Below are 27711 nucleotides of genomic sequence, written 5' to 3' on the forward strand. Positions count from 1 at the left end.
TGCATACCTGCCCGGAAGGAACCATAAAATCTAATAAATGGGGGGGGGGGGGGGGGGGCTGGCCTGGTAGAGGAGCGCTGCTTAGAATAATTATGGCTTGGGAATTTCTCCTTCCTCCCCCCCCCCCCTCAGGAGGACTGCTCCAACAGGAAGCCATGATGTGAGAGCCGATCTACACAGAGGAGGAACTTGTGGTTTTGTAAATATAGGTGACTGTTATCTAACTCTGAGGATGTCCTCAGTCAAAGTCTTTAGCACAGATTACAGTAATAGTAGTGGAGAAAGTCGATTGTGATACGAGAGATCCCCAAAAATGTTGTTCGGACTTCCATTCCTTTGTCTCATTTGAATCCGTTGTGGAGTGGTAAAAGCCTGCTGATTGGCTGCGGGGTTGTGTGGACCGGCCTGGGGACAGCTAGGAGGCCCGTTGCGTCTCATCCCAGGTTTACATCCTCGACCTGGGAGGAACAATGAGCGCATAGCCCCTGTCTGGTGAGGAATAGCGTCATCAGTGTTGAGCACATAAATAGTGATGCCACATAAATACCCCAAGTTGAACAAATGAAACACAAGGATTTTTTTTCTCCATTTTTTTTTTTTTTTAAAGCTTTGCCTTGGTATGTGGGTCTACAGGGCCAGACACAGACAATAATTGTTCTGGCAGACCTACTGATATTGCTTGTTAATACTGTACATTTAGAACACATATTGTCACACTGACATGCCATACAAAACAGGCAACACTGACAAGAGAGAGAAAGAGAGAGACTGTGGCATTGCAAACACAGTGGAGTCTTCTCTCCACATCAGCCAGTGTGTGTGTGTGTGTGTGTGTGGGGGGGGGATCTTGTTCTCTAGTGAACCAAACATTTCTTAATCACGTAGCCCCACACACCCCAACTGCATGCAAAAACACTGACCATTTCATTCCATTAAATCAGAGACAGACAGCGTCGACACTGACTGGTCTGTCCTCCATTCCCTCACCTGTATTGGACGGCGGAAGGCTTGACCCCTCCTTGTAAACACTAAATCTGCATCCCAAATGGCACCCTATTCCCTATATTGAACACTACTTTTAACCAGAGCCCTATGAGCCCTGGTCAAAAGCAGTACACTACTTCTGTAGGGAGTTTGGTGCCATTTTGGGACAAACACAAGATGCACTCTGAGATGAGGCAGAGAGACAAATCAACAGGATGGTAGACATGAGGAAGGGAAGGGTTTCCTCACCTTTGGTTACATTTACATTTACATTAAGTCATTCTGGGGTTGAGTCTCAAATAGCACCCTATTCCCTAAAAACCTACAGGAGGGTATCTCTCCAGGAACAGGGTTGGTGTTTAAACCTACAGGAGGGTATCTCTCCAGGAACAGGGTTGGAGTTTAAACCTACAGCAGGGTCTCTCTCCAGGAACAGGGATGGAGTTTAAACCTATAGGAGGGTATCTCTCCAGGAACAGGGATGGTGTTTAAACCTACAGCAGGGTCTCTCTCCAGGAACAGGGATGGAGTTTAAACCTATAGGAGGGTATCTCTCCAGGAACAGGGTTGGAGTTAAAACCTACTGGAGGGTATCTCTCCAGGAACAGGGTTGGAGTTTAAACCTATAGGAGGGTATCTCTCCAGGAACAGGGATGGTGTTTAAACCTACAGCAGGGTCTCTCTCCAGGAACAGGGATGGTGTTTAAACCTACAGCAGGGTCTCTCTCCAGGAACAGGGTTGGAGTTAAAACCTACAGCAGGGTCTCTCTCCAGGAAAAGGGTTGGTGTTTAAACCTACAGGAGGGTCTCTCTCCAGGAACAGGGTTGGTGTTTAAACCTACAGGAGGGTATCTCTCCAGGAACAGGGTTGGAGTTTAAACCTACAGCAGGGTCTCTCTCCAGGAACAGGGTTGGAGTTAAAACCTACAGCAGGGTCTCTCTCCAGGAACAGGGTTGGAGTTAAAACCTACAGCAGGGTCTCTCTCCAGGAACAGGGATGGAAACCCCTGCCCTATACAGAACACTACTTTTGAGCCCTATGAGTGCTGGTCTAAAGTAGTGTACTATATAGGAAGTAGGGTGTCATTTGGTACACAGCCTCGGTAATAACCAATAGAACTACAGTAAACGGACAACATAGTAGTTGAAGGGTACCTACATAAGGGATTTATTACACATGCATAAGCCATACATAATACTTAATAAATGCTTATGTACTGTTTATTCATGTGTTATGAAGTCCTTATGTACGTACCATTTAAATAATGTGTTAACCAACCTATTATTGACTCTCTCTCGTTCTGATACACAGTCAATACACAACCATTATTCTGCATAACTATGTAGATATAGATTACACATGACATCTCTGTCATCATGCACCTGTTTTGGTCTCCTACGGACATATATTTTATTTGACGAGCTGTTGTCATTAGCACATCTTGCGCTCACCAGGTTACAGTTGTTTGGTTTTTAAATTGATTGCAAAGTGTAGACGGTCCCTCATTAGAATGTGGTTCTACCTCCCACATTCGGATGTGCTTTTGCTGTGTCCTGAACACAAGCAACGCTTTGGCAATGAAAGACAAATGGATTCGTCCACATTACTACCAAGTGCCAAGCCTAACTGCCACCCAGTAAACAGACTGGCAAATCTTTCAAACTCATATTTGACAGTATGTGTATTGTTCCCCTCTTAAATAATGATGTCTGCCAAGCTTATCCAATTCATCTGCAGTCCTCCAACACTTGTGTTTCTATATCCACGCCACGGGAAGTCCGAGAAACAAGGTCTCTAAAGGTTCGTATCTTCAGATTTGGAAGCCGCTCAACACTGTACTGTGTATCCCAAGAGAGGAAATCAGCTTCCTACATCAACTGGATTTCACTTGAGCGGTTTCTGTTATAGCCTCCCTTCCCGGTTTCAGGAGTCAGTGAAAACAGTGCAGTTATGATCCAATGGAAAAAAAGCTCCTACTCCTAGTTGTGGATATATCAGCATCCATGAGGATCTTTCTTCATAAGCTGCTTTTAAAAAACTGACAGAGGACCCTGATATGGGGCCTTATTGAGATATGGGACCTTTACTGGCTCTCACTGGAAAGGCCCTGAGCCGAAACTGTTATCCCACTGAGAACACTGCTGCTCCAACTGGTCTAGCAGTCTGTCCACCGAGTCCTCCTTATTGTCCAGCTTCAGGTACCTGCGGGCACAGCCCAGGTCTAACCGGGGCCAGCTGCGGTGCCTCTGCTCCTCTACGGGGGTGAGCTCCGGGGGCTCCACACCTCCACACCCAACCATGTTCACATACACGTCTGAGCTGGGCTCCCTCCGCACTCCCTCTGGGTCTGCCCCAGGTCCCCACGGTCGTATGGCCCCTTCCTGTTGGCATTTTACAGTCTGGGGCCCATGAGGGCCTGGGTTAGTCCTGTAGCTCAGACTGTGGGAGCGCCTGGGCAGCGTGGCTGTGACCTCCGACCTCTCCCAGTCATCCCCTCCCAGAGTGGACAGGGAGCTGGCTGACACCAGACAGTTGTTGAGCTTAAAGAGGTGAGCGGGCTGGGGGTCCGGGCTGAAGCCCCCTACCCTTGGCCCACCACCACCACCACCGTCCCTCCCCGTGTTGAAGCCCATCTTGCTGGAGTTGCATGAGTTGGAGTGGGAGGAGTGGAGGGAAGGGGTAGAGGCTGAGTCCTGGTGGTGTAGAGCCTCCGTCTGTACGGTGGCCTGCTGGTACATACAGTCAGTTGCCATCTCCTCCTCCTCTCTGCTGTCTCTGGTCGTCTGCAGCAGGGGCTCTGAGCTGGCCAGCTGCTGCAGATAGAGGATGTTAAGGTGGGTGGCAGGCAGACTGCTCACCCACTGGTAGTGTCTGGCCATGGAGTTGGCTGCTGCCATGTCTGAGAGGTCGGCCGAGGGCACGGCCGCCGACACCGAACAGATGACGCTCTGCATCTGGGCCAGCAGCATCTGGGTCTCTCTGTCGCGGTTCTCGTACAGCACCGTGTTGGCACAGATGAGGATGAACAGCCCCACGCCCATGATGACTGGTCCCAGGAGCTTCATCCGCTCATTGTGGATCAGACTGGCCGTGGTCATGAGGCTCTTAGCCCCCAGGTTCCAACCGGATGACTGGGGTTCAGAGACACCCCCACCTCTAACTCCTCCTTCCCCGTCTACAGAACCAGAGCCTTGTTGTCCAACTCCTAGCAGCTGGGAACGCTGGGTCCGGTAGGGCCAGTACCCAGCCACTGCCAGGGCCGTGCCCACCACCACCACGATGACCCCCAGCACCAGGAAGGCTCCTGGCATGGAGTGGATGCGCAGCTCGCCACGGATCAGGCCCTCCTTCTTCCGACCCCGCAGGCTGAAACCAGACATCCGTTGGCGTGGGGAAGGAGAGCTTGGTGTCTGGCCCCCGGGGTCCCCGGCCTTCTGGGTCTTCATGGTGCGGCTCGGTCCAGTGCCCTATCGGAACACTGTGGAAGGGGGGGTTCAAGGGTTAGGAAGACACATTAATTATGGACTATCCATTTTGTTCTACTGTTGTTGATATTGTTCACCTTTTTCCCCCACTACGTTTTTTTTCTACTTTTGTTTTCTTCCTCTTTTTTTAAAATCTTCTGAAGTGGGTTGTGAGCCCACTTTAAATCAACTTCTTGACTTGACTGATGTGACAACACATCCTTATCCTGTGAACATTGAACTCTAAGCCTCTTAAAATTAATTTAATATGTTCTCGCTTTCATAGTGATGATACTTTTTTGCTCTGTTGTAAAAAAAAATAGCTTCTGGCTCTCAGGGTTTTGATATGTGACACAACCAAATGTTTCCCTTTTGAAATATAGATACTAAAAGGTATATTGTGAATGTTTTTTAGTCTTTGGGCTTTGGAAATGTATTAAAAAAATCAGTTTATTACATTTTTCGTAATTTTAATTTTTTTTTAATGTTGATGTTCACAGAAGACCATTCAAGTTATAGCGTACTCCTCTAACAAACTGTTCCAAACCATATCGGTGGCGAGCTTCTAAATTCAAATGCTACAAAAACTCACACGTGGCGTTCCACTTGAGTTCCCACATGACCATAAACAGGGTGAGTTCCCACATGACCATAAACAGGGTGAGTTCCCACATGACCATAAACAGGGTGAGTTCCCACAAGACCATAAACAGGGTGAGTTCCCACATGACCATAAACAGGGCGAGTTCCCACATGACCATAAACAGGTCTAGTTCCCACAAGACCATAAACAGGGTGAGTTCCCACAAGACCATAAACAGGGTGAGTTCCCACAAGACCATAAACAGGGTGAGTTCCCACATGACCATAAACAGGGTGAGTTCCCACATGACCATAAACAGGGTGAGTTCCCACAAGACCATAAACAGGGCGAGTTCCCACATGACCATAAACAGGTCTAGTTCCCACAAGACCATAAACAGGGTGAGTTCCCACATGACCATAAACAGGGTGAGTTCCCACATGACCATAAACAGGGTGAGTTCCCACATGACCATAAACAGGTCTAGTTCCCACAAGACCATAAACAGGGTGAGTTCCCACAAGACCATAAACAGGGTGAGTTCCCACAAGACCATAAACAGGGCGAGGTGAAATGGAAAAACTGTAACAAATACATGACTGCAATTAAGCTGCTAAGCAACAATCCCCTTAAAACCCTTAGACCAAACTGATCTGATGACAGCACTTTAACACAGAAAATGTCCAAGTTTGATTATTTTTTCACACACCATCAATATGTCCCGTCCACTATCAAATGGAGCCTGAAGTCTCGCTCCAAATGACAAAGAGAAAAACAAGAAGACTCACTCCAGATGACACACAAGAAAGAGAAAAACAAGAAGACTCACTCCAGATGACACACAAGCAAGAGAAAAACAGGAAGACTCACTCAAGATGACACACAAGAAAGAGAAAAACAAGAAGACTCACTCCAGATGACACACAAGAAAGAGAAAAACAAGAAGACTCACTCCAGATGACACACAAGAAAGAGAAAAACAAGAAGACTCACTCAAGATGACACACAAGCAAGAGAAAAACAAGAAGACTCTGTTATGTACTTGAGTGAAGACCCAAAAGCGGTTTTAACAGAAAACAGAGTTCTTTAATGAAAAACAGGAATGGCATAAATCCTCTTCCAACGTAGTCAATGGAACAAAAAGAACGTTAGAATAATGCAGGATGCACCTGCCAGGCAGACTCCGACAGGATAGGACAAGGTGGAAGCAAACGGGACGACAGCTTGCTTCTGGCATCAAAAACACAAACAAGAATCAGACACTGAAAGTAGCAGGAACAGAGAGAGAAATAGAGACCTAATCAGAGGGGGAAGAGAGAACAGGTGGGAAGGAGTGAATGAGCTAGTTAGGGGAGATGTAGAACAGCTGAAGAATGAGAGACAGAGAAGGTAACCTAAAAAGACCAGCAGAGAGAGACAGTGAAGAGAAAGGACAGGAACAGACATAACAAGACATGACAGACTCACTCAAGATGACACACAAGCAAGAGAAAAACAGGAAGACTCACTCCAGATGACACACAAGAAAGAGAAAAACAAGAAGACTCACTCCAGATGACACACAAGCAAGAGAAAAACAAGAAGACTCACTCAAGATGACACACAAGCAAGAGAAAAACAAGAAGACTCACTCCAGATGACACACAAGCAAGAGAAAAACAAGAAGACTCACTCAAGATGACACACAAGCAAGGGAAAAACAAGAAGACTCACTCCAGATGACACACAAGCAAGAGAAAAACAAGAAGACTCACTCAAGATGACACACAAGAAAGAGAAAAACAAGAAGACTCACTCCAGATGACACACAAGAAAGAGAAAAACAAGAAGACTCACTCCAGATGACACACAAGCAAGAGAAAAACAAGAAGACTCACTCCAGATGACACACAAGCAAGAGAAAAACAAGAAGACTCACTCCAGATGACACACAAGAAAGAGAAAAACAAGAAGACTCACTCCAGATGACACACAAGCAAGAGAAAAACAAGAAGACTCACTCCAGATGACACACAAGCAAGAGAAAAACAGGAAGTATTATCTTCTTCACTACACAAAACATCACATATTTAGACAAATGAATGTGAGCTTTTAATTTAGCGGTCTTTCTTTAAAGGCTAAGGCATGTCTTCTTCTTCGCTGTTTGGTAAATATGCATACACAGACAGACAGATGGCGGCCACGGGACTCATCGTTTGGCTTGAGTTCATCCAAAGCCCTTTAGATAAGGTTTAGAATGAATTATGGAACACGGCCCAACTTCATGGGCTCCATACTGGTCTCCCATTGGACTTCTTTATGCATGCAGTATACACTACATGACCAAAGGTATGTGGACATCTGCTAGTCGAACATCTCATTCCAAAATCATGGGCATTAATATGGAGTTGGCCCCCCCCTTTGCTGCTATAACAGCCTCCACTCTTCTGGTAAGGCTTTCCACTAGATGTTGGAACATTGCTGCTATAACAGCCTCCACTCTTCTGGGAAGGTTTTCCACTAGATGTTGGAACATTGCTGCTATAACAGCCTCCACTCTTCTGGGAAGGCTTTCTACTAGATGTTGGAACATTGCTGCTATAACAGCCTCCACTCTTCTGGGAAGGCTTTCTACTAGATGTTGGAACATTGCCGCTATAACAGCCTCCACTCTTCTGGGAAGGCTTTCTACTAGATGTTGGAACATCGCCGCTATAACAGCCTCCACTCTTCTGGGAAGGCTTTCCACTTGATGTTGGAACATCGCTTGACTTGCTTCCATTCAGGCACAAGAGCATTAGTGAGTTCGGGCACTGATGTTGAGCGATTAGGCCTTGCTTGCAGTTGGCGTTCCAATTCATCCCAAAGGTGTTTGATGGGGTTGAGTTCAGGGCTCTCTGTAGGCCAGTTAAGTTCTTCCACACCGATCTCGACAACTCATTTCTGTATGGACCTCGCTTTGTGCACAGGGGCATTGTCATGCTGAAACAGGAAAGGGCCTTCCCCAAACTGTTGCCACAAAGTTGGAAGCACAGAATAAGAACGTCATTGTATGCTGTAGCATTAAGATTTCCCTTCATGGGAACTAAGGGGCCAAGCCTGAACCATGAAATACAGCCCCAGACATTATTCCTCTTCCACCAAACTTTACCGTTGACACTATGCACTCGGGCAAGTAGCGTTCTCCTGGCATCTGCTAACCCAGATGGTATAGCGTGATTCATCACTCCAGAGAACGCGTTTCCACTGCTCCAGAGTCCAATGGCGGCAAGCTTTACATCCCTCCAGCCAATACTTGGCATTGAGCATGGTGATCTTAGGCTTGTGTGTGCAGCTGCTCGGCCATGGAAAACCATATCATGAACAAACAGTTATTGGCCTGACGTTTCTTCCAGAGGAAGTTTAGAACTCGGTAGTGAGTGTTGCAACCGAGGACAGACGATTTTTACGCTCTATGCGCTTCAGCACTCGGCGGTCCTGTTATGTGAGCTTGTGTGGCCTACCACTTTGCGGCTGAGCCGTTGTTGCTCTTAGACGTTTCCACTTTACATTAACAGCACTTTGACCGGGGCAGCTCTAGCAGGGCAGAAATTTGACAAACTGAGTTGTTGGAAAGGTGGCATCCTATGACGGTGCCTGGTTGAAAGTCACTGAGCTCTTCAGTAAGGCCAGTTTACTGCCAGTGTTTTTATATGAAGATTGCATGGCTGTGTGCTCGATTTAATACACCAGTCAGCAACGGGTGTGGTTGAAATAGCCAAATCCACTCACTTGAAGGGGTGTTCACATACGTTTGTATATATAGTGTACAGTACCAGTCAAAAGTTTGGACACACCAACTCATTCAAGGGTTTTTCTTCATTTGCAATATTTTCTACATTGTAGAATAATAACAAAGACATCAAAACTATGAAATAACACATGGAATCATGTGGTAACCAAAAAAAAACTATTAAACAATACAAATATAATTTATATTTGAGATTCTTCAAAGTTAATTTGTGGAATTTCTTTCCTTCTTAATGCGTTTGAGCCAATCAGTTGTATTGTGACAAGCTAGGGGTGGTATAAGACCAAGTCCCTACTATGGCAAGAACAGCTCAAATAAGCAAGAGAAACGACAGTCCATCATTCATTTTAATTTAATCAAAACTTCTTAAGGATCGGACCCTTTTTTAAATGTTCGCCTAAACTGACATACCCAAATCTAACTGCCTGTAGCTCAGGACCTGAAGCAAGAATATAGATATTATTGATACCATTTGAAAAGAAACACTGAAGTTTGTGGAAATGTGAAATTAATGTAGGAGAATATAACACATTAAATCTGGTAATAGATAATACAAAAAAAAAACATGCGTTCTCTTTTTTTCATCGATGAAATGCAAGAAAAGGCCATACATTGAGATAGGATTTTAGGTGTAATTTAGATGTTGTCCACAAGATGGCAGCAGTGTGTGTGCAAAGTTTCAGACTGATCCAGTGAAGAATTACATCACTACACAACATTTTGTATCAAGTCTGACAGGAGTTTGCACAAATGTACCGAATTGGTAAATTTAAACATTTTCAAGTACATAACTATAGAGAACATACAAAAATGCTATGGTATTAAAAAATGTAAGTTTACACACTACCAGGAATGTCATACATGATAGATCATTAGCTTCCCTACAAAAAAGTCACTAACCTTCACACATCTAGATGGCTGGATGACAAAATCAGAGCAAGATTACTGAATGTAAGTACATTATTTACCTTCAGAGGTGAATGCATCAAACCAGCTGCCGTGATGTGTTTTGTTGTAGTGCACTATCCTCAAACAATAGCATGGTATTTTTTGTTGTTGTAATAGCTACTGTAAATGTGACACTGCGGTTAGATTAACAAGAATTTAAGTTTTCTGCCCATATAAGACATGTCTATGTCCTGGAATTGGCTGTTGTATACAACTTCGCAAAAAACATCAATCGCTATGATGAAACTGGCTCTCATGAGGACCGCCACAAGAAAGGAAGAGCTTCCTCTGCTGCAGAGGATAAGTTCATTAGAGTTAACTGCTCCTCAGATTGCAGACCAAATAAATGCTTCACAGAGTTCGAGTAACAGACACATTTCAACCTCAACTGTTCAGAGGAGACTGCATAAATCAGGCCTTCATGGTCGAATTGCTGCAAAGAAACCACTACTAAAGAAAACCAATAAGAAGAAACATTCTGCAATGATACGCCATCCCGTATGGTTTGCACTTAGTGAGACTATCATTTATTTTTCAACAGGACAAATGACCCAACACACCTCCAAGCTGTGTAAGGGCTATTTGACCAAGAAGGTGAGTGATGGGGTGCTGCATCTGATGACCTGGCCTCCACAATCTCCCGACCTCAACCCAATTGAGATGGTTTGGAATGAGTTGGACTGTAGAGTGAAGGAAAAGCAGCCATCAAGTGCTCAGCATATGTGGGAACTCCTTCAAGACTGTTGGAAAAGCATTCCAGGTGAAGTTGGTTGAGAGAATGCCAAGAGTGTGCAAAGCTGTTATCAAGGTAAAGGGTGGCTCCTTTGAAGAATTTAAAATATAAAATACATTTTGATTTGTTTAACACTTTTTTTGTTACCACATGATTCCATATGTTATTTCATGGTTGATGGCTTCAATATTACTCTACAATGTAGAAAAAAAATAAAAAAAATAAAGAAAAACCTTTGAGTAGGTGTGTCCAAACTTTTGACTGGTACTGTATGTGTACAGTTGAAGTCGGAAGTTTACATACACCTTAACCAAATACATTTAAACTCAGTTTTCACAATTCCTGACATTTAATCCCAGTAACAATGCCCTGTTTTAGGTCAGTTAGGATCACCACGTTATTTTAAGAATGTTAAATGTCAGAATAATAGTAGAGAATTATTTATTTCAGCTTTTATTTCTTTCATCACATTCCCGGTGGGTCAGAAGTTTACATACACTCAATTAGTATTTGGTAGCATTGCCTTTAAATTGGAACTATGCTTGGGGTCAATGTTCATTTGGAAGACCCATTTGCGACCAAGCTTTAACTTCCTGACTGATGTCTTGAGATGTTGTTTCAATAAATCCAGAATTGTCCTTCCTCACGAGTCCCTCCTGCAGCAAAGCTCCCCCACAAAATGATGCTGCCATCCCCGTGCTTCACATTTGGGATGATGTTCTTAGGCTTGCAAGACTCCCCCTTTTTCCTCCAAACATAACGATGGTCATTATGGCCAAACAGTTCTATTTTTGTTTCATCAGACCAGAGGACATTTCTCCAAAAAGTACGTTCTTTGTCCCCATGTGCAGTTGCAAACCGTAGTCTTGCTTTTTTATGGCGGTTTTGGAGCAGTGGCTTCTTCCTTGCTGAGTGGCCTTTCAGGTTATGTCGATATCGGACTCGTTTTACTGTGGATATAGATACTTTCGTACCTGTTTCCTCCAGCATCTTCACAAGGTCCTTTGCTGTTGTTCTGGGATTGATTTGCACTTTTTGCACCAAAGTACGTTCATCTCTAGGAGACAGAACACGTCTCCTCCTGAGCGGTATGACGGCTGTGTGGTCCCATGGTGTTTATACTTGCGTACTATTGTTTGTACAGATGAACGTGGCACCTTCGGACATTTGGAAATTGCTCCCAAGGATGAACCAGACTTGTGGTGGTCTACAATCTTTTGGCAGATTTTTGGGGGGATTTTCACATGATTGTCAAGCAAAGAGGCACTGAGTTTCAAGGTAGGTCTTGAAATATATCCACAGGTATACCTCCAATTGACTCAAATGATGTCAATTAGCCTATCAGAAGCTTCTAAAGCTATGACATAATTTTCTGGAATTTTCCAAGCTGTTTAAAAGGCACAGTCAACTGAGTGTATGTAAACTTCTGACCCACTGGAATTGTGATACAATGAAATAATCTGTCTGTAAACAATTTCTGGAAAAATGACTGTCATGCACAAACCGACTTGCTAAAACTATTGTTTGTTAACAAGAAATTTGTGGAGGGGTTGAAAAACGAGTTTTAATGACTCCAACCTAAGTGTATGTAAACTTCCGACTTCAACTATATATGTGAAAGGGAAACAGTACAGGGCAATAAAGCCATCTGATCAAATGTCAATAGGGTTTTTTTTTTCACAGAAACTCAGAGTTCATGGTTGTATTTTTGCTCAGAAAGCACCACTGGTGGTTGTTTTCTACTCTAAATGAAGGTGACTTATGCACTGCTTTTAAAGTGTCTCATTGTCTGAACTACGTAACCCCCAGCCTGTCATCACTGATTTTAAGAGAGAGTCAAGCACAGTGGAATGATCGGGAGTGGAATGCTCGAGAGTGGAATGCTCGGGAGTGGAATGCTCGGGAGTGGAATGCTCGGGAGTGGAATGCTCGGGAGTGGAATGCTCGGGGGTGGAATGCTCGGGGGTGGAATGCTCGGGAGTGGAATGCTCGGGAGTGGAATGCTCGGGAGTGGAATGCTCGGGAGTGGAATGCTCGGGAGTGGAATGCTCGGGGGTGGAATGCTCGGGAGTGGAATGCTCGGGAGTGGAATCTGGAATGTAAATGTTTTCATCATTATTCAACTAAACATATGAATGCCTGACCACCATGCCCCTGACCACCATGCCCCTGACCACACACCATGCCCCTGACCACACACCATGCCCCTGGCCACCATGCCCCTGGCCACACACCATGCCCCTGGCCACCATGCTCCTGACCACCATGCCCCTGGCCACACACCATGCCCCTGGCCACCATGCCCCTGGCCACCATGCCTCTGGCCACACACCATGCCCCTGGCCACCATGCCCCTGACCACACATCATGCCCCTGACCACACATCATGCCCCTGGCCACCATGCCTCTGGCCACACACCATGCCCCTGGCCACCATGCCTCTGGCCACACACCTTGCCCCTGGCCACACACCATGCCCCTGGCCATACATCATGCCCCTGACCACCATGCCCCTGGCCACCATGCCCCTGGCCACCATGCCCCTGGCCACCATGCCCCTGGCCACACACCATGCCCCTGGCCACACACCATGCCCCTGGCCACACACCATGCCCCTGGCCACACATCATGCCCCTGGCCACACACCATGCCCCTGACCACCATGCCCCTGACCACCATGCCCCTGACCACACACCATGCCCCTGACCACACACCATGCCCCTGGCCACCATGCCCCTGACCACACACCATGCCCGTGGCCACCATGCCCCTGACCACACACCATGCCCTCTGATGTATTCACTGGGTTTGAACAACATTGAGAAGAGAAAAACTAACAAAACGTCCCCCAGAAGAGGAACGACTAGATGTGGCCAATTCAACTGGTCTGAAATAACAAACTGTACTCTGGCAGGAGTCTCAGAGCGACGGTTCTCTCTTCTCTGTGGCATGTCATTTACAGCTTTGGATCCCGGCCTGATTTTGTTTGGCTTATTTGACCTCAATGGAGATGCAGGGCTGGTTTAGACAGCAACAGCGTCCTGAATGGCACCCTAATCCCTACGCTCTGGTCAAAAGTAGTGCACTTTAAAGAGAATAGGGAGCCGTTTGGGACGCAAGGAGATTCAGATCAGTTAGAAAGATGATGATGATCAGATTCAACTTTTAATGATCCACTAAGGCCCATATACACTCAGGCTGTGCAACACACTGATGTGCAACACACCGATGTGCAACACACCGATGTGCAACACATTTGACACAATGGTTGTGATACAACTGTTGCTTTTGTGATAAAACACAAACATTGGCTGTTTATCAAAATGCATCCTACCGTGCTCTTCTCGAATGCAATTTCGATTCAAGACGTACTCAAGAGAACGTCTTAAGAGAATGCACTAGGAGCATAAGAGTGTGGCGCGCACAGTAATATGCATATTGAGAAACACCCTTTGTGGGCACAAAAATGTCTACACAGCCATTGTTTCCACAATGCTTGTGTAGGGCCTAATCATATATGTGCAGAAAAATGATTGGGTCAAATGTGTTGTACATCAGTTGGACAACCTGACCGTGTACAGCACCAAGGAGTCTACTATGACCAGCGTCAGGGGTTGGATACCAGACTGTGTCCTAACCAGAGGGTTGTAGGTTTGAATCCCATCCTGGTGATCTGGATATTTAAAAGCTGCTGATACTGAATTACATTAGCTATAGTCCAAATGAGAGCATTACAGCAGGTACTGCTCCTAAATAGTTCTAAGAATAGTTGTCTGGCTTCCTGGCGCAAGAACATTCTCTCTGGTTGCCTAGCTTCCTGGGGCAAGAACATTCTCACTAGTTGCCTAGCTTCCTGGGGCAAGAACATTCTCACTAGTTGCCTAGCTTCCTGGGGCAAGAACATTCTCTCTAGTTGCCTAGCTTCCTGGGGCAAGAACATTCTCACTAGTTGCCTAGCTTCCTGGGGCAAGAACATTCTCTCTAGTTGCCTAGCTTCCTGGGGCAAGAACATTCTCACTAGTTGCCTAGCTTCCTGGGGCAAGAACATTCTCTCTAGTTGCCCGGAGCAAGATCATTCTCTCTCGTTGCCTGGCTTCCTGGGGCAAGATCATTCCCTCGCTCATATGGCCACTGATATGGTCTTTATAAATGAGGAAAACCAGACCTCACCTTCCATTAGCCAGTCAGGAATGTGGAGTATGGCCAAACACTGGCATCAAGTCACAAGCAGTACTACATAACATTGGAATAAGATCAATCTATGGGTTTGAATTCTATATGAGATATATTAGGCTATATAATTAGCTAAGTGCCTTCGGTCCCAAGACAGCCACTTACAGCAGGGAGAGGAAGGAACCTTTGCATGGGCAATCTGAATTTGACAGTCTACTCTCAAAATTCAAGTCATGTGACAGTTTCTGCGTTTTAATGGTTTTACTTCAATGTTTTATTTCCCCATGGAAATCGACATACCCTTGAGGCAATTTAATTTTTCTCAATCCTGTTCCTAGGCGTGCACGACGCTGGGCAAACAATTATTTTGACGGTTGCCAAGATCCTTGGCTATGCAAGAGGTCCACATACTACGTAGGAGTAAATGCATGCGTCATGCTTGCAATATTTTTCCGTTATTATATTTTACCTGCATTGCTTATCCTATCAATAACTTAGCCTACACATATTTCGTGCAAAATGGTATTACACGCAGTCCAAATTAACTGCATGGTATTCGACCAATTACCCTGTATAATATCATACCTTTCGAAGTCCCATATTGGGAAAACGTTACAAACGTTTCCCGCCCCCCCGGCAAATAACGGTTCTATGTCGGTCGCGTCATAGCAGGCTGCAGAATGGGGGGGAAACTATGAAGCAGTGTTGCAATTCCTTCCGTGCTGACTGTTGATACATTGCCTGTATCAATTAACTGATTAAGGTTTCCGCGGGAAAATGTCATCTTGATTTCCTCTAAATATACAATCTCCAAAATAACCCACAGTTGAAATAGGCATAGGAGAGGGGAAACCAGACCGTGATTGATTTGTCTTGGAACTTCAGCAAAGACAATCTTTCTCTCTTCAGACCTCTCAGAAAAAGCTGCTACCACGTTTCAACGTCAATTGTCTGAAGTTGCCGCTCTCGTTGTAATAATCATACTTCAACTACCGGCTGGGTGGTAGCCTAGGCAACCTTTGAAGGTTACGGGGGAAAGTTATAGACTACTTGCCTTTGATGCCGTATTCTTCGGTTGTATTCATTGTCCCCCGACACATGTCGATACAGTATCGTTTGGTTTGTTCCCTCATATAGCTTTAAATAATTTTGTGATATCCGTCAAGCAATTTAATTTGCCTGTAGTTTAAATCCAAAACGGAAGGATCGAGGATGTGCGTGGTTCTGTTGCTCGCAGTCTAATATGTGCTCCGTCTCTTATTCAGTAAGTTTCTATAGCCTATATCGTTGTCGTTTGTTACTGCAGGGAAATAGGCATTTTCAAAAGCCTTAGACCAAAATTTACGCTACATGCGACCGCCCCCTCACAAAACGGACCGAATTCCCACTGCTACTTTTCCTTGGCGCCTCCTTTCCTTCACGAACCCTGGTGCGATGCGCACTGCTCCTCCGTAGAAATGGAGCATTTGAGTAGGCTGTTGTTGCTTAATGCATACGCGTGCATTTTGGATCATTCTTCATGCTTTAGAGTAGAGTAGTCTTTATTATCCGCGGGGGCAATTCATTTTGCAGTGCGTAATAAGAACACATGACAATAGACACAAACATAATATAAATACAGCAATATATGCACAACTACCAGTACTATAGTATAGCGTATTGAGAAAGCCGATTGCAGCTGGTATGGATAGTTTAGACTTAATCGTGAACTAGTAGGTGAGATGCGTACTGTTGACTGACTGACCAACCGACCATTTTAATAGTACGCTAGCCTGTTAGTGTCTCAGACATCCTTTAAAATAGGCTACATACATCCATCCATGGACGAATATGGTAGGCTAAGTTTATCTTAAAGCATGTACAAATCGGAATTATGTTGAGTGACAAACAGAAGAGGCCTACACCCATACAATCATATAGGTATTTAAATGTGCCTGGGAAACTGTGATACATATACCAATTATATACGTCTCTACTCATTCAAATGAGCTTTAATGGCAGCAATTAATAATTGTGATAACTAAAACATTGGTTGAACTTGGACATTAATTATATTCCCATAGTTATTCATTATTCTCATTGCTAAGGAATAGTTATTTCATTGACAGCGAGGGCATTTATTTCAACACGGATGGAATTACTGTCCAATTTGTACTATGCCATCTTGTGGCTAAACAAGGGCACATAAACACCAAACCAATGGCCCGCAATGGGTCACCATCCGTTCTTGTTGCCACGATAATTGTGTAGTAACCCGGTTGCCAGTCTGATTCTGCGCTTACCAAATCCTTATCGCTCATTATCACGCCAAACATGTTATTGCATTGCATTTGGCACGACTATGGAGCCCCGAAGTGGAGGTGTGTCGTAATACCCATAAAACCTAGCGGTCCAACATGGAAATGGTTCCAACTGGTTTTCCACCATTCATTTTTCTCGTAGGGAAGTTTGGACTCTTAAAATAAGGGCTGTTTCGTGTTGGCGTACCCTGGCGTTACGTTTTGATAACCATGGAGATCTCTCTTGGACAAGGTGACTGATTAATATATTAGACTCAATTTACTCTGGTTTGAAATTGCTTATTAGCATTTCATTTGCTGGTAAATTGATGGAATTTATAGCTTGAAAGGAATGATTTAGAATAGTCCACTCAGAAACCATATAATTGTAGAAATTGACAAGAATCATAAAGTTGAGTTGAGTTTATTTTTATTTACAGGGACAGTGCACATTAATCAACGTGTCAGTAAAAGTGCCGGTTTTAGCCAGCCGGCTAATTTTCAACCGCAGTCCCTGGGCAGGTTATTAAAAACAATTACAATATAGACAATAGCAACATAGGACAAGCAATACATAGCAACATAGGACAAGCGAGACGTAGCATACAGACACAGCAACATAGAACAAAAAGCAGCAAGACAAAATTCATAAAAGCAACAAAGTGTTTCCACACCTCACACGCTACAGACAACACATGGAAAGCGGCAACACACAGCTAGGGACATGCGTCTGTGTTTTGCACAATATTTTCCCAACTTAAGAGCTCATGCTTTCTAATGATGTAACATAATCATAAAGTTATAATTGTGTGTAGATTTAGTCAGTCAAACAATGTGTATATTATAGTGTCTTGAGCACAGACTGTCTGAGCAAGATTCGGGGGAGAGGACCGGGAGTGATTCTCACTGTTTTCACGGCCCCTAATCTTTGTCGGCTGGGTAGCAGGACATTGAATGTGTGTGCGTAAAATGAATGCAAATGTATTGCTAAACGTCACCTTGTCCTACAGAGATTTACACTGTTAACAAAATATCACCCCAGGGTAAAATCCCCTATGGTTAAAATGAATGGTGGAAAAACGATTGGAACCATTTCCGTTATGACTGCTAGGTTTTATGGATATGACGACTCATATCATGTGGGACTCAAAAGTTACGAGAGGTTGACATGGTAGCACACCTGGGACCAAGCTAGTGGTAGTAAATTCCAACTGCACTAATCTCAGCTCCTGGCACTAAATGTCTTCTGTGGAAAAACAAAACCTACAACTTCCAACAATTTAGCCATTTTCTTTCAGCTCAAAAGATGTCCTCCTAGCCATTTCTGAAATGTTACTGTTGAAAAGTAATATCCCCAGTATAAATAGAGTAAATTACACACACATAAAGGGTAAAATGTGTATTATTTAAATCTTATTTAAGCGACGAGACAAAAACAACTCTAAACATTCCAGATCAGGCGTTTTTTTATTTAAGTAACTGGATAAAAGGATTTCCCACAAAGTGAAAAGATGCAACAACGGAATGAAACAGCTACCACCCTCGCACAACATGGACAGCACAGTATGCTAGTATTGATACAACATGGACAGCACAGTATGCTAGTATTGATACAAAGTTTTAAGACACTTCACTACAGCACATTCCCATTTAAACTTAGAAGAATCTATCCAAGCAAATACCCTCGAACTTCCTTCACATTTAATATCTTACAAAACACCTGGATTAAGAGACTACTGGAAAAATAAGCAGAATGACCAACAAAACACTGTATATTTAAAAGAAATGGGGAATAGTGAGTGAAAGACACTCAGCACGAGGAGCCTGTTTTTTTTCTTCTTCCTACAACTATTTTATCAAAAAACAAAAAGGGACAGACGCAGGGGTGGGGGATAGGGGACGAGAACAAACAGGGGGGGGGAGGGGCGGGCACGACTGCTGGGTTCTGTTGCCATCCCAGCTCAGGACTCTGATAGAGAGCGGGAGCGAGAACGAGACGCGGAGCGAGATTTGGAGCGGGACTCTGAGCGGGAGACGGAGGGGGAACGGGAGCGGGCTTTGGCCGGGGAGGGAGATGGAGATTTGGACTTTGACTTGGGTTTGGATTCGGCAGGGGTGTGGGAGCGAGAGCGGGAACGGACGGCCCCCTTCTCAGCTGCAGCTCCCTCGTCATCGCTCTTGGCCGGCTCGCGGCTCTTCGAGCCCGACTTCCGGGAGCGATCCTTCGCTGCTGATCTGGAGCGGGACCTGGATCTAGACTCATCCTTCCTGCTCTTCTTCCCTTCTTTTTTGCTGCTCTTTTTGCTCTTGCTGCGGCTCCTGCTACGGGCCCCGCGCCCCTCCTTGGCCTTGTGGGCACCGTTGGTGCGCTCCTCATCTCTGCTGCCCTTGGTCTTGTCCTTCTTGCTGTGGGAGCGGCTTCGGGAGCGGGAGCCAGCACCCCTGGGAAATAGACAGGAGCAGACGGTTACCTCATATGCACTTGAAATGAGGCGATGTAGAAATAGCCACCACTCCTAGCACAAGCTGGTTAAGACATCTGTCGGGACATCTGGGGAGCAACACAAGGTCCATATTGAGACAAGAGCTCTTGGTAAACAGATTTGAAGAAAACCACAAATTGTGACTTGTTACTGTTGATGTCACTTGAGTGCAACAAGTCTGCAAAAGAAAAGTCTACAAAGAGATCCCTCAGAAAACGGCACCCTCTTCCCTATACAGTTCCAAACGGCACCCTCTTCCCTATACAGTTCCAAACGGCACCCTCCTCCCTATACAGTTCCAAACGGCACCCTCTTCCCTATACAGTTCCAAACGGCACCCTCTTCCCTATACAGTTCCAAACGGCACCCTCCTCCCTATACAGTTCCAAACGGCACCCTCCTCCCTATACAGTTCCAAACGGCACCCTCCTCCCTATACAGTTCCAAACGGCACCCTCCTCCCTATACAGTTCCAAACGGCACCCTCCTCCCTATACAGTTCCAAACGGCACCCTCCTCCCTATACAGTTCCAAACGGCACCCTCCTCCCTATACAGTTCCAAACGGCACCCTCTTCCCTATACAGTTCCAAACGGCACCCTCTTCCCTATACAGTTCCAAACGGCACCCTCTTCCCTATACGTTTTCAACCCTCTTCCCTATATAGTTCCAAACGGCACAGCACCCTATATAGTGCTCTACTTTTGACTGAAGCCCTGGTTGCAAGTAGTGCACTACATAAGGAACAGGGTGCCATTTGGGACACATGTCAGGGGTCGCCCTTGGGTATGGGTCGAGAGCAGTTAAACGTTGCCTGCACTCTTGAGCCTCACCTGGAGCGTGAGCGACTGCTGCTGTCACTGCGGCTCTTACGGGACCGACGGCTCCTGGAGCGAGACCTGGGGACAGAGGGAGGGGGACGTAGATTCACGGTAAGCCATGTACCCCGAGGGGTTAGGGTGATGCGAGTTCATATGTAATTGTGAACTGGTGGGAAAGCAATACATTTGTGTGTGTATGGGGGGGGCAACTGAAATCGCCACATCCCCTCTAATACAGAGACCATGTTTAAAAGCAGAGAAATTCTACTCAGTCGCTGATTAAAGATTTGACTGACCAACAAATCATCTTGCATAATTCCATACAACTACTCATTATGGGTTGTAGATAAGCCAGTCTCAGTGTGCATTCCAAATGGTAGTCTATTCCCCCGCAGAGCCATACAGGCCGGGCCCTTTCAAAAGCGGTGGACCAGAGTGAGCTTTTTGGGACACGACCGCACATTCTTATTTACCGGGATCGACTGCGAGAGTAAGAGCGCTTGCTGCGCTTGGCCCCGGGGCGGTCCTCAATCAGCCGGATCTTCCTGCCGTTCACCTCTGTGCCGTCCAGCTTCTCCAGGGCTCTCTTCATGTCAGAGTACAGCCTGAACTCTATAACTCCCTCGTTCCTGCGCCCCTTATTGGTGTCAGCATACGTCACCTCACCCGCCTGCCTCATGTAGTCCTGGCGAAGGACAGGAAAGGTGGGGATTAGGTGAGAAAACCAAAAGATCCAATTGAATTAATATACATCATTTAAATGTTGTATATGTTAGACATGTGTCATATATACACTGCTCAAAAAAATAAAGGGAACACTAAAATAACACATTCTAGATCTGAATGAATGAAATATTCTTATTAAATACTTTTTCTTTACATAGTTGAATGTGCTGACAACAAAATCACACAAATTTATCAACCCATGGAGGTCTGGATTTGGAGTCCCACTCAAAATTAAAGTGGAAAACCACACTACAGGCAGATCCAACTTTGATATAATGTCCTTAAAACAAGTCAAAATGAGACTCAGTTGTGTGTGTGGCCTCCACGTGCCTGTATGACCTCCCTACAACACCTGGGCATGCTCCCGATGAGGTGGCGGGTGGTCTCTTGAGGGATCTCCTCCCAGACCTGGACTAAAGCATCCGCCAACTCCTGGACAGTCTGTAGAGCGAGACATGATTGACATGATTCGGGTCTGGGGAACGGACGGGCCAGTCCATAGCATCAATGCCTTCCTCTTGCAGGAACTGGTGACACACTCCAGCCACATTGTCTTGCATTAGGAGGAACCCAGGGCCATCGCACCAGCATATGGTCTCACAAGGGGTCTGAGGATCTCATCTCGGTACCTAATGGCAGTCAGGCTACCTCTGGCGAGCACATGGAGGGCTGTGCAGCCCCCCCACACCATGACTGACCCACCGCCAAACCAGTCATGCTGGAGGATGTTGCAGGCAGCAGAACGTTCTCCACGGCGTCTCCAGACTCTGTCACGTCTGGCACATGTGCTCAGTGTGAACCTGCTTTCATCTGTGAAGAGCACAGGGCGCCAGTGGCGAATTTGCCAATCTTGGTGTTCTCTGGCAAATGCCAAACGTCCTGCACGGTGTTGGGCTGTAAGCACAAACCCCACCTGTGGACGTCGGGCCCTCATACCACCCTCATGGAGTCTGTTTCTGACCGTTTGAGCAGACACACGCACATTTGTGGCCTGCTGGAAGTCATTTTGCAGTGCTCCTCCTGCTCCTCCTTGCACAAAGGCAGAGGTAGCGGTCCTGCTGCTGGGTTGTTGCCCTCCTCCACGTTTCCTGATGTACTGGCCTGTCTCCTGGTAGCGCCTCCATGCTCTGGACACTACGCTGACAGACACAGCAAACCTTCTTGCCACGGCTCGCATTGATGTGCCATCCTGGATGAGCTGCACTACCTGAGCCACTTGTGTAGGTTGTAGACTCCATCTCATGCTACCACTAGAGTGAAAGCACCGCCAGCATTCAAAAGTGACCAAAACATCAGCCAGGAAGCATAGGAACTGAGAAGTGGTCACCACCTGCAGAACCACTCTTTTATAGGGGGTGTCTTGCTAATTGCCTATAATTTCCACCTGTTGTCTATTCCATTTGCACAACGGCATGTGACATTTATTGTCAATAAGTGTTGCTTCCTAAGTGGACAGTTTGATTTCACAGAAGTGTGATTGACTTGGAGTTAAACAACACAATGTAAGTGTTCCCTTTATTTTTTTGAGATAGGTTGCATATATATATATATATATATGCAACCTATATATATATATATATATATATGCAACCTATATATATATATATATATATATGCAACCTATATATATATATATATATATATATATATATATATATATATATATATGCAACCTATGTACTTGTATGGGTGGGAAAACGGCAGGAAATCTCAGATTTATGCATCTCTATAAAAGCTTTGCTAAGTTCGTACATTGCTCTCAGTCACTTAGTTTTAGTACCGTCATTAGCAGAGTATACACACAAACCCAACTTTAGCTCCAAGATGCCGGAAATGAAACAACAAATGAGAAAGTAGATTGTGGCGATGGGCACATTGAACCTTATCGCACACTGTAGTTTAAAAAAAAACCCGCAGTGGATAGTGCTTAAACACGGATATCATATGTGAATTCTACAATCTGGTGCGGCAGGGTAGCCTAGTGGTTAGAGTGTTGGACTAGGAACCGAAAGGTTACAAGTTCAAATCCCCGAGCTGACAAGGTACAAATCTGTCCTTCTGCCCCTGAACAGGCAGTTAACCCACTGTTCCTAGGCAGTCATTGAAAATAAGAATTTGTTCTTAACTGACTTGCCTGGTAAAATAAAAAAATCTTTATGCACATTTGCCATTATGGGCATTTATTCAATTGTAAACAATGAATCTTATGCAGTGTTGGGAACGTTACTTTTAAAACGGATCGTTAGTTCCATTATGTTTAACCTTTATTTAAACGAAGCCAGTGAGTTAAGAACAAATTCTTATTTACAATGACAGCCTAGACCGACCAACCCCGGACGACGCTGGGACAATTGTGCGCCACCCTATGGGACTCCCAATCACGGCCGGTTGTGATACAGCCTGGATACGAACCAGGGTGTCTGTAGTGATGCCTCTAACACGGAGATGCAGTGCCTTAGACCGCTGCACCACTCGGGAGCCCATTAGAGGTAACTTGTTACGTTACCAAAACGAAAAACCCTCTGAAGATGCCTTGCGTGCATTTGGTCCTTCTTATGCCCAGTAGATGGCGCACAGTACCGTTGAATCGCTTGCACAGCCTCATCCATAATCTATAACTCTGGCAGTAAGTACCAACATGTAATAATGACTGATGCAAAATAAAATGAATTTTTACTTTACCTTCTATAGAAAGTAGCATTACTTAAAATCGACAAGCCAACGCATTAAGTAACTCTTAACCACAAAAGAGTAATCAAAGCCCCAACACAAACGTAATTTTTTTTGTGTGAAAAGGGCTCAAACGTTCTTGTTCTCCAAAACGTTAACGTAGGATGCCTGAAATTACAAGGAAGACAAGAGTATTATCATTAGCGTGGCCGCATAACGGTTCACCGTACCTTCAGGTCTTGCCAACTGCAGCGACTGGACAGGTTCTCGACGATCAGCCGATAGTCTGTCCTTGCCGGTGGGCCATATCGGTCTCTGCCACCACGCCCATACCCACCCCCGCCTTCAAGGTAACAAGGACAGAGCAGCAGTAATTACGGCAGGGGACACACTGATGACAGCCTCAATACTAAACCTCAAAAAGCTACATTCTGTAAACAAAATGGCCACTTATAAAACGGGGAGGGGCGGGAAAAGACAAACTATCAAAAAAAAAAAAGATGAAAGGAAATCAAACCTGTACACATTACTCTGGTCTAGAAAACTCTAGAACACTGACATATCCCTTCCCTTCAAGATCTAAACAAATAAATAACTACCTGATTCAAGTTTGGGTAGAACTGAATACAAAAACTGTACATACAAACTTAAAATCAAAATGAAAAGCTAGATTTAAAAAAAAAAAAAAAATTGGCTGAAGACAGTACTTACGGTGACACTAGTGTTAAAGTTTCTAACTAGCACATCTAAATATATATTCACATTTGTTTCAGGCACCTATAAGAGCTCAACCCACATCTGTTCCTAACCCAATGGCATCCTCACCACCCGGCCTGGGACTAATGGGACAAGCGGTCTTCATTCACAATGGCTCCCTTTTTTGGTCTGCCCAGGGGCCCAGAATGGTCAAACCACACTCTTGGTTGGAAAGGGGACACCGTGGCCAGGCCAGCAATAGGGGCAGGCAGTCAGCAAAGGACTCTTTCAATTAAAACATTGGAGGTTCTTTGTTAAATCTTTACCTTTTATTATTCAACATTCATTTTAATTAAAACAAAAAAAATAAAAGAATCCTGAATTAAAACAGATTACACAAGATTCTCAAATTACTCAAAAACAAATTCACTAGTTAATTTATTCTATTCAAATCACAATTCATTTATCTAGCAAATATTCTACTGTAGTAAATCTCAAGCTACTTTCCCTCTCATTTTCCCCCGACAATTCGAATGAACACAAGTGCATTTGTTTCCGTGTAACAAGTTAAATCAAGCATACCGTCTCCCAAGATAACGGCATGTCATTGGTGGCAGTGGTGCATGTAATTCGAATTCCCTCAACTACTCAAGTGTAAAATGTCTTCGACACCCATTAGTCAAACAATTACAGTGGAGTACCATGAAGGGCTTAGTCTGTAGTACGAGCCCAGTGAATGCTAGAGAAAAAGGTAGTTCTCTAACCCGGCAATATGTCCTACACGCCTGAGTGTCGTCAGAACAATGTATGTGTACTCTCATGCCCTGAGAGCGAGGCCTGTTCCCGGATAGGGAATTAGGGCCTAACTGCCTGTATGTGTACTCTCATGCCCAGAGAGAGAGAGGCCTGTTCCTGGATAGGGAGTTAGGGCCTAACTGCTTGTATGTGTACTCTCATGCACAGAGAGAGAGGCCTGTGTGCCAAGGAGATGACAAGTGGCCTATTCAAGAGTGGAGTCAGAACAATGGCAACCACTTCTCCCTGAAACTAGGTGAAATTACAGCAACTGGGAGAGATCTTTATGTAGAAATGCCCTCTTAAAAAAAACAGAAAAACAACATTTTGGTGGAATCATCCATTTACAGTGTGGTGGGAATGTGGAGTGAGCCGAGCACAACCCAAATTACGGATGACAGTGCCAGCTGTGACCATGTATACCAGTAGGGTACTGCTTGTGTATATTTTTTTACTAAGTTTCCATCACTACTATCCCCAAGGAAGCAACAAGCCTTTGAACAGATGGCACTTAGACACGTCTTCAAGAAGTAAAACCACGTAGGTAAAGAACAACTGATGCTCCCCAGTTGCATTTGATTTGATGTGGCAGCATTAACTATATTTGAAACATAAAATTGTGCTTTGTGGTTGTCTTAGCTAGCTACCTTAAGTTGAATGCAGTCGGCCTGGATAAGAACGTCTGCTAAACAACCAAAATGTTAATGTAAAAGAACCCAATTACATGAACTACAACCACCAAGGACAAACTTGAGATGTTATCCAGTAGTGGCCTATCCCACATACTATGCACTGCCATGTTGGCCTCCTCAGTCTCAAATCCCCACTAATGTTAAAACACCACTGTTGTATACTTACTTCTTCCACCTCCTCCGCCGCCACCACCTCCTCCTCCGCCTCCTCCTGAGCCATAGCTGCCGTCCCGCCGCGGCCCCTTTGTGTGTTCCACAATAACCCTCTCCCCACACAGGTCTTTCCCATTCAGGTCATACACAGCATCATCTGCATCGCGGGGGTCATCAAATTCAACAAACCCATACCTTTACACATAGGAGACAGTATGTTAGGCCGTGAGATGAGGTGGCACATAATTTGGGATCAAATGATGCGAGTAGTTAAAAACTACTAACGCCAGACCCATTTCATATATCATAATGCAACGTTTTATAATCTTCTCATATGTGCCACTATCCCTGCAGGGTGTTAGAGGGCCCACGTTAATTCCACTTGTAAGTATGGTCTAGTTCAGAGTACTGTTAGCGAGCTAAGAGAATATTGAGTTTAGTCAACATTGTGTTTTGACCCATGTACCTGCAGTAGCTAACACATGATTTTGACTGCCAGTCATACTGGTGGTTAGAGTGCTTGTAAATGTTTGACCCGTCCACCAGATACCATAATATGCCAGTAGACACCATCGTCGTCATTCCGCTACACTCGCAATAACATCTGCTAACCATGTGTATGTTGTGACCAATACAATTTGATTTGTAACGCAAGATATCCACTGTAACTATGTTACATAAACAGTATCTACCCAACGACAGTTAGGGAGTATTAAAAAAACAAACATTTGTAACGTTATGCGAGTCAATATAGCATTCAATTGTTGTTTGAAGATGCTAGCTAGTTAGCTAACTTAGTTATGAGGAAGTCATACACGTGAAACTAAGGTTACCTTTGACACGTGGCTGTGATTTCATTCAAAGAAAAGAGCGCCTAGTGCGTTTTAGCTGGCTTGCTAACTAACTAACATGGTATCCTCGGTCTAAACAAACACGACAATGAGGTGCTCCTAGCAGTTTAGCTAGCTAGCAAAACACGATTGACGCTAGCTACAGTATGTTAACTCCTTAACCCACGCTAGTCAACTTTGCTTCTATAGCAAAAAAGCTTCTCAAATTCTTAACTAGCTAAGTATATAATAACTAGGTCTTCAAACTAAAGCAATTGTCGTGAATCTTCCAATAAACGCAAGTTAAAACATTGATTCAAGAGGCTCGGGCCTGGCAACGAGGACTAGGCCACAAACACAACGCGGCTAGCTGTATCACAGAGCGAGACGATGCGTTCATTTTGTTTACCCGTTTTTCAGGTCAACTTCAAGTATCTTCCCATAGCCTTTGAAGAACTTCTCCACGTCCTTTTCTCTTGCTCGATAGCTCAATCTTCCAATGTAAACTCTCGACATGTCCCCGTGCTGATCTTTGTGTCCCTTCACAATCTCGGGAACACAGTGGCGCGTAGGGAAATGTTCTGCCAATGTCAATGACCACTCAAATCCCGCCCACCAGGCCTGAAAACGAACCCTTTCTTTTTTCCGTCACAGGAGAGGAGTTACCACATTTATCCAATAGGGGTCTCCATAATGACAATCTAAACGTTCTCTGCGTTTCTCCCTTTGTTATTGCTTCATCATACCAAATTATTATTTAATCTGAAGTGATTGATAGTTAACGGTTAAAATGTATGTTTGTTTGTCCCCTCTCTCTCTCTCTCGAAAACAATATTTTTGAAATGGTGTAAACACAATGTGAAGTCACATTGCATTTTTTCCCCTTTAAAAAAAAAGCCCCAACAGTGCTT

The 27711-nt window shown here is 44.8% G+C and overlaps 2 protein-coding genes across 3 annotated transcripts; both read right to left on the reverse strand.

Moving 5' to 3' along the window:
* Positions 1–342: 342 nt before the first annotated feature.
* LOC135549530 (transmembrane protein 200A-like) lies at positions 343–16092 on the reverse strand. Of its 2 annotated transcripts, none has more exons than XM_064979557.1 (2): positions 15710–16092; positions 343–4463 (listed from the first exon to the last, which is right to left on the reverse strand). In XM_064979557.1, exon 2 carries the CDS (start codon positions 4429–4431, stop codon positions 3079–3081), a length of 1353 nt encoding a protein of 450 aa, XP_064835629.1. In that variant the 5' UTR covers positions 4432–4463; positions 15710–16092; the 3' UTR covers positions 343–3078. The 2 variants fall into 2 exon arrangements, with proteins under 2 accessions (XP_064835629.1, XP_064835630.1); XM_064979558.1 differs by lacking the exon at positions 15710–16092 and adding an exon at positions 15241–15662.
* A 2290-nt stretch (positions 16093–18382) lies between these two features.
* On the reverse strand, positions 18383–27412 carry LOC135549531 (serine/arginine-rich splicing factor 6-like). Its single transcript, XM_064979559.1, has 6 exons — positions 27210–27412; positions 25984–26165; positions 23865–23977; positions 20712–20923; positions 20251–20316; positions 18383–19376 (listed from the first exon to the last, which is right to left on the reverse strand). The coding sequence occupies exons 1-6, from the start codon at positions 27314–27316 to the stop codon at positions 18896–18898; spliced, it is 1161 nt and encodes a 386-aa protein (XP_064835631.1). The 5' UTR covers positions 27317–27412; the 3' UTR covers positions 18383–18895.
* Positions 27413–27711: the final 299 nt, after the last annotated feature.

Source organism: Oncorhynchus masou, chromosome 12 (assembly GCF_036934945.1).
Source record: "Oncorhynchus masou masou isolate Uvic2021 chromosome 12, UVic_Omas_1.1, whole genome shotgun sequence".
Lineage (NCBI taxonomy): Eukaryota > Metazoa > Chordata > Actinopteri > Salmoniformes > Salmonidae > Oncorhynchus > Oncorhynchus masou.

Bases quoted from the DNA above. Each gene is read 5' to 3' on its own strand.
- LOC135549531 (XM_064979559.1), bottom strand. From the start codon at position 27,316: ATGTCGAGAGTTTACATTGGAAGATTGAGCTATCGAGCAAGAGAAAAG. The intron at 20,317-20,711 runs GTAAATAAGAAT...CTCTGTCCCCAG, and splicing joins TACTCTCGCAGTCGATCCCG to GTCTCGCTCCAGGAGCCGTC. The intron at 19,377-20,250 runs GTGAGGCTCAAG...TCTATTTCCCAG, and splicing joins AGCAGTCGCTCACGCTCCAG to GGGTGCTGGCTCCCGCTCCC.
- LOC135549530 (XM_064979557.1), bottom strand. From the start codon at position 4,431: ATGAAGACCCAGAAGGCCGGGGACCCCGGGGGCCAGACACCAAGCTCT.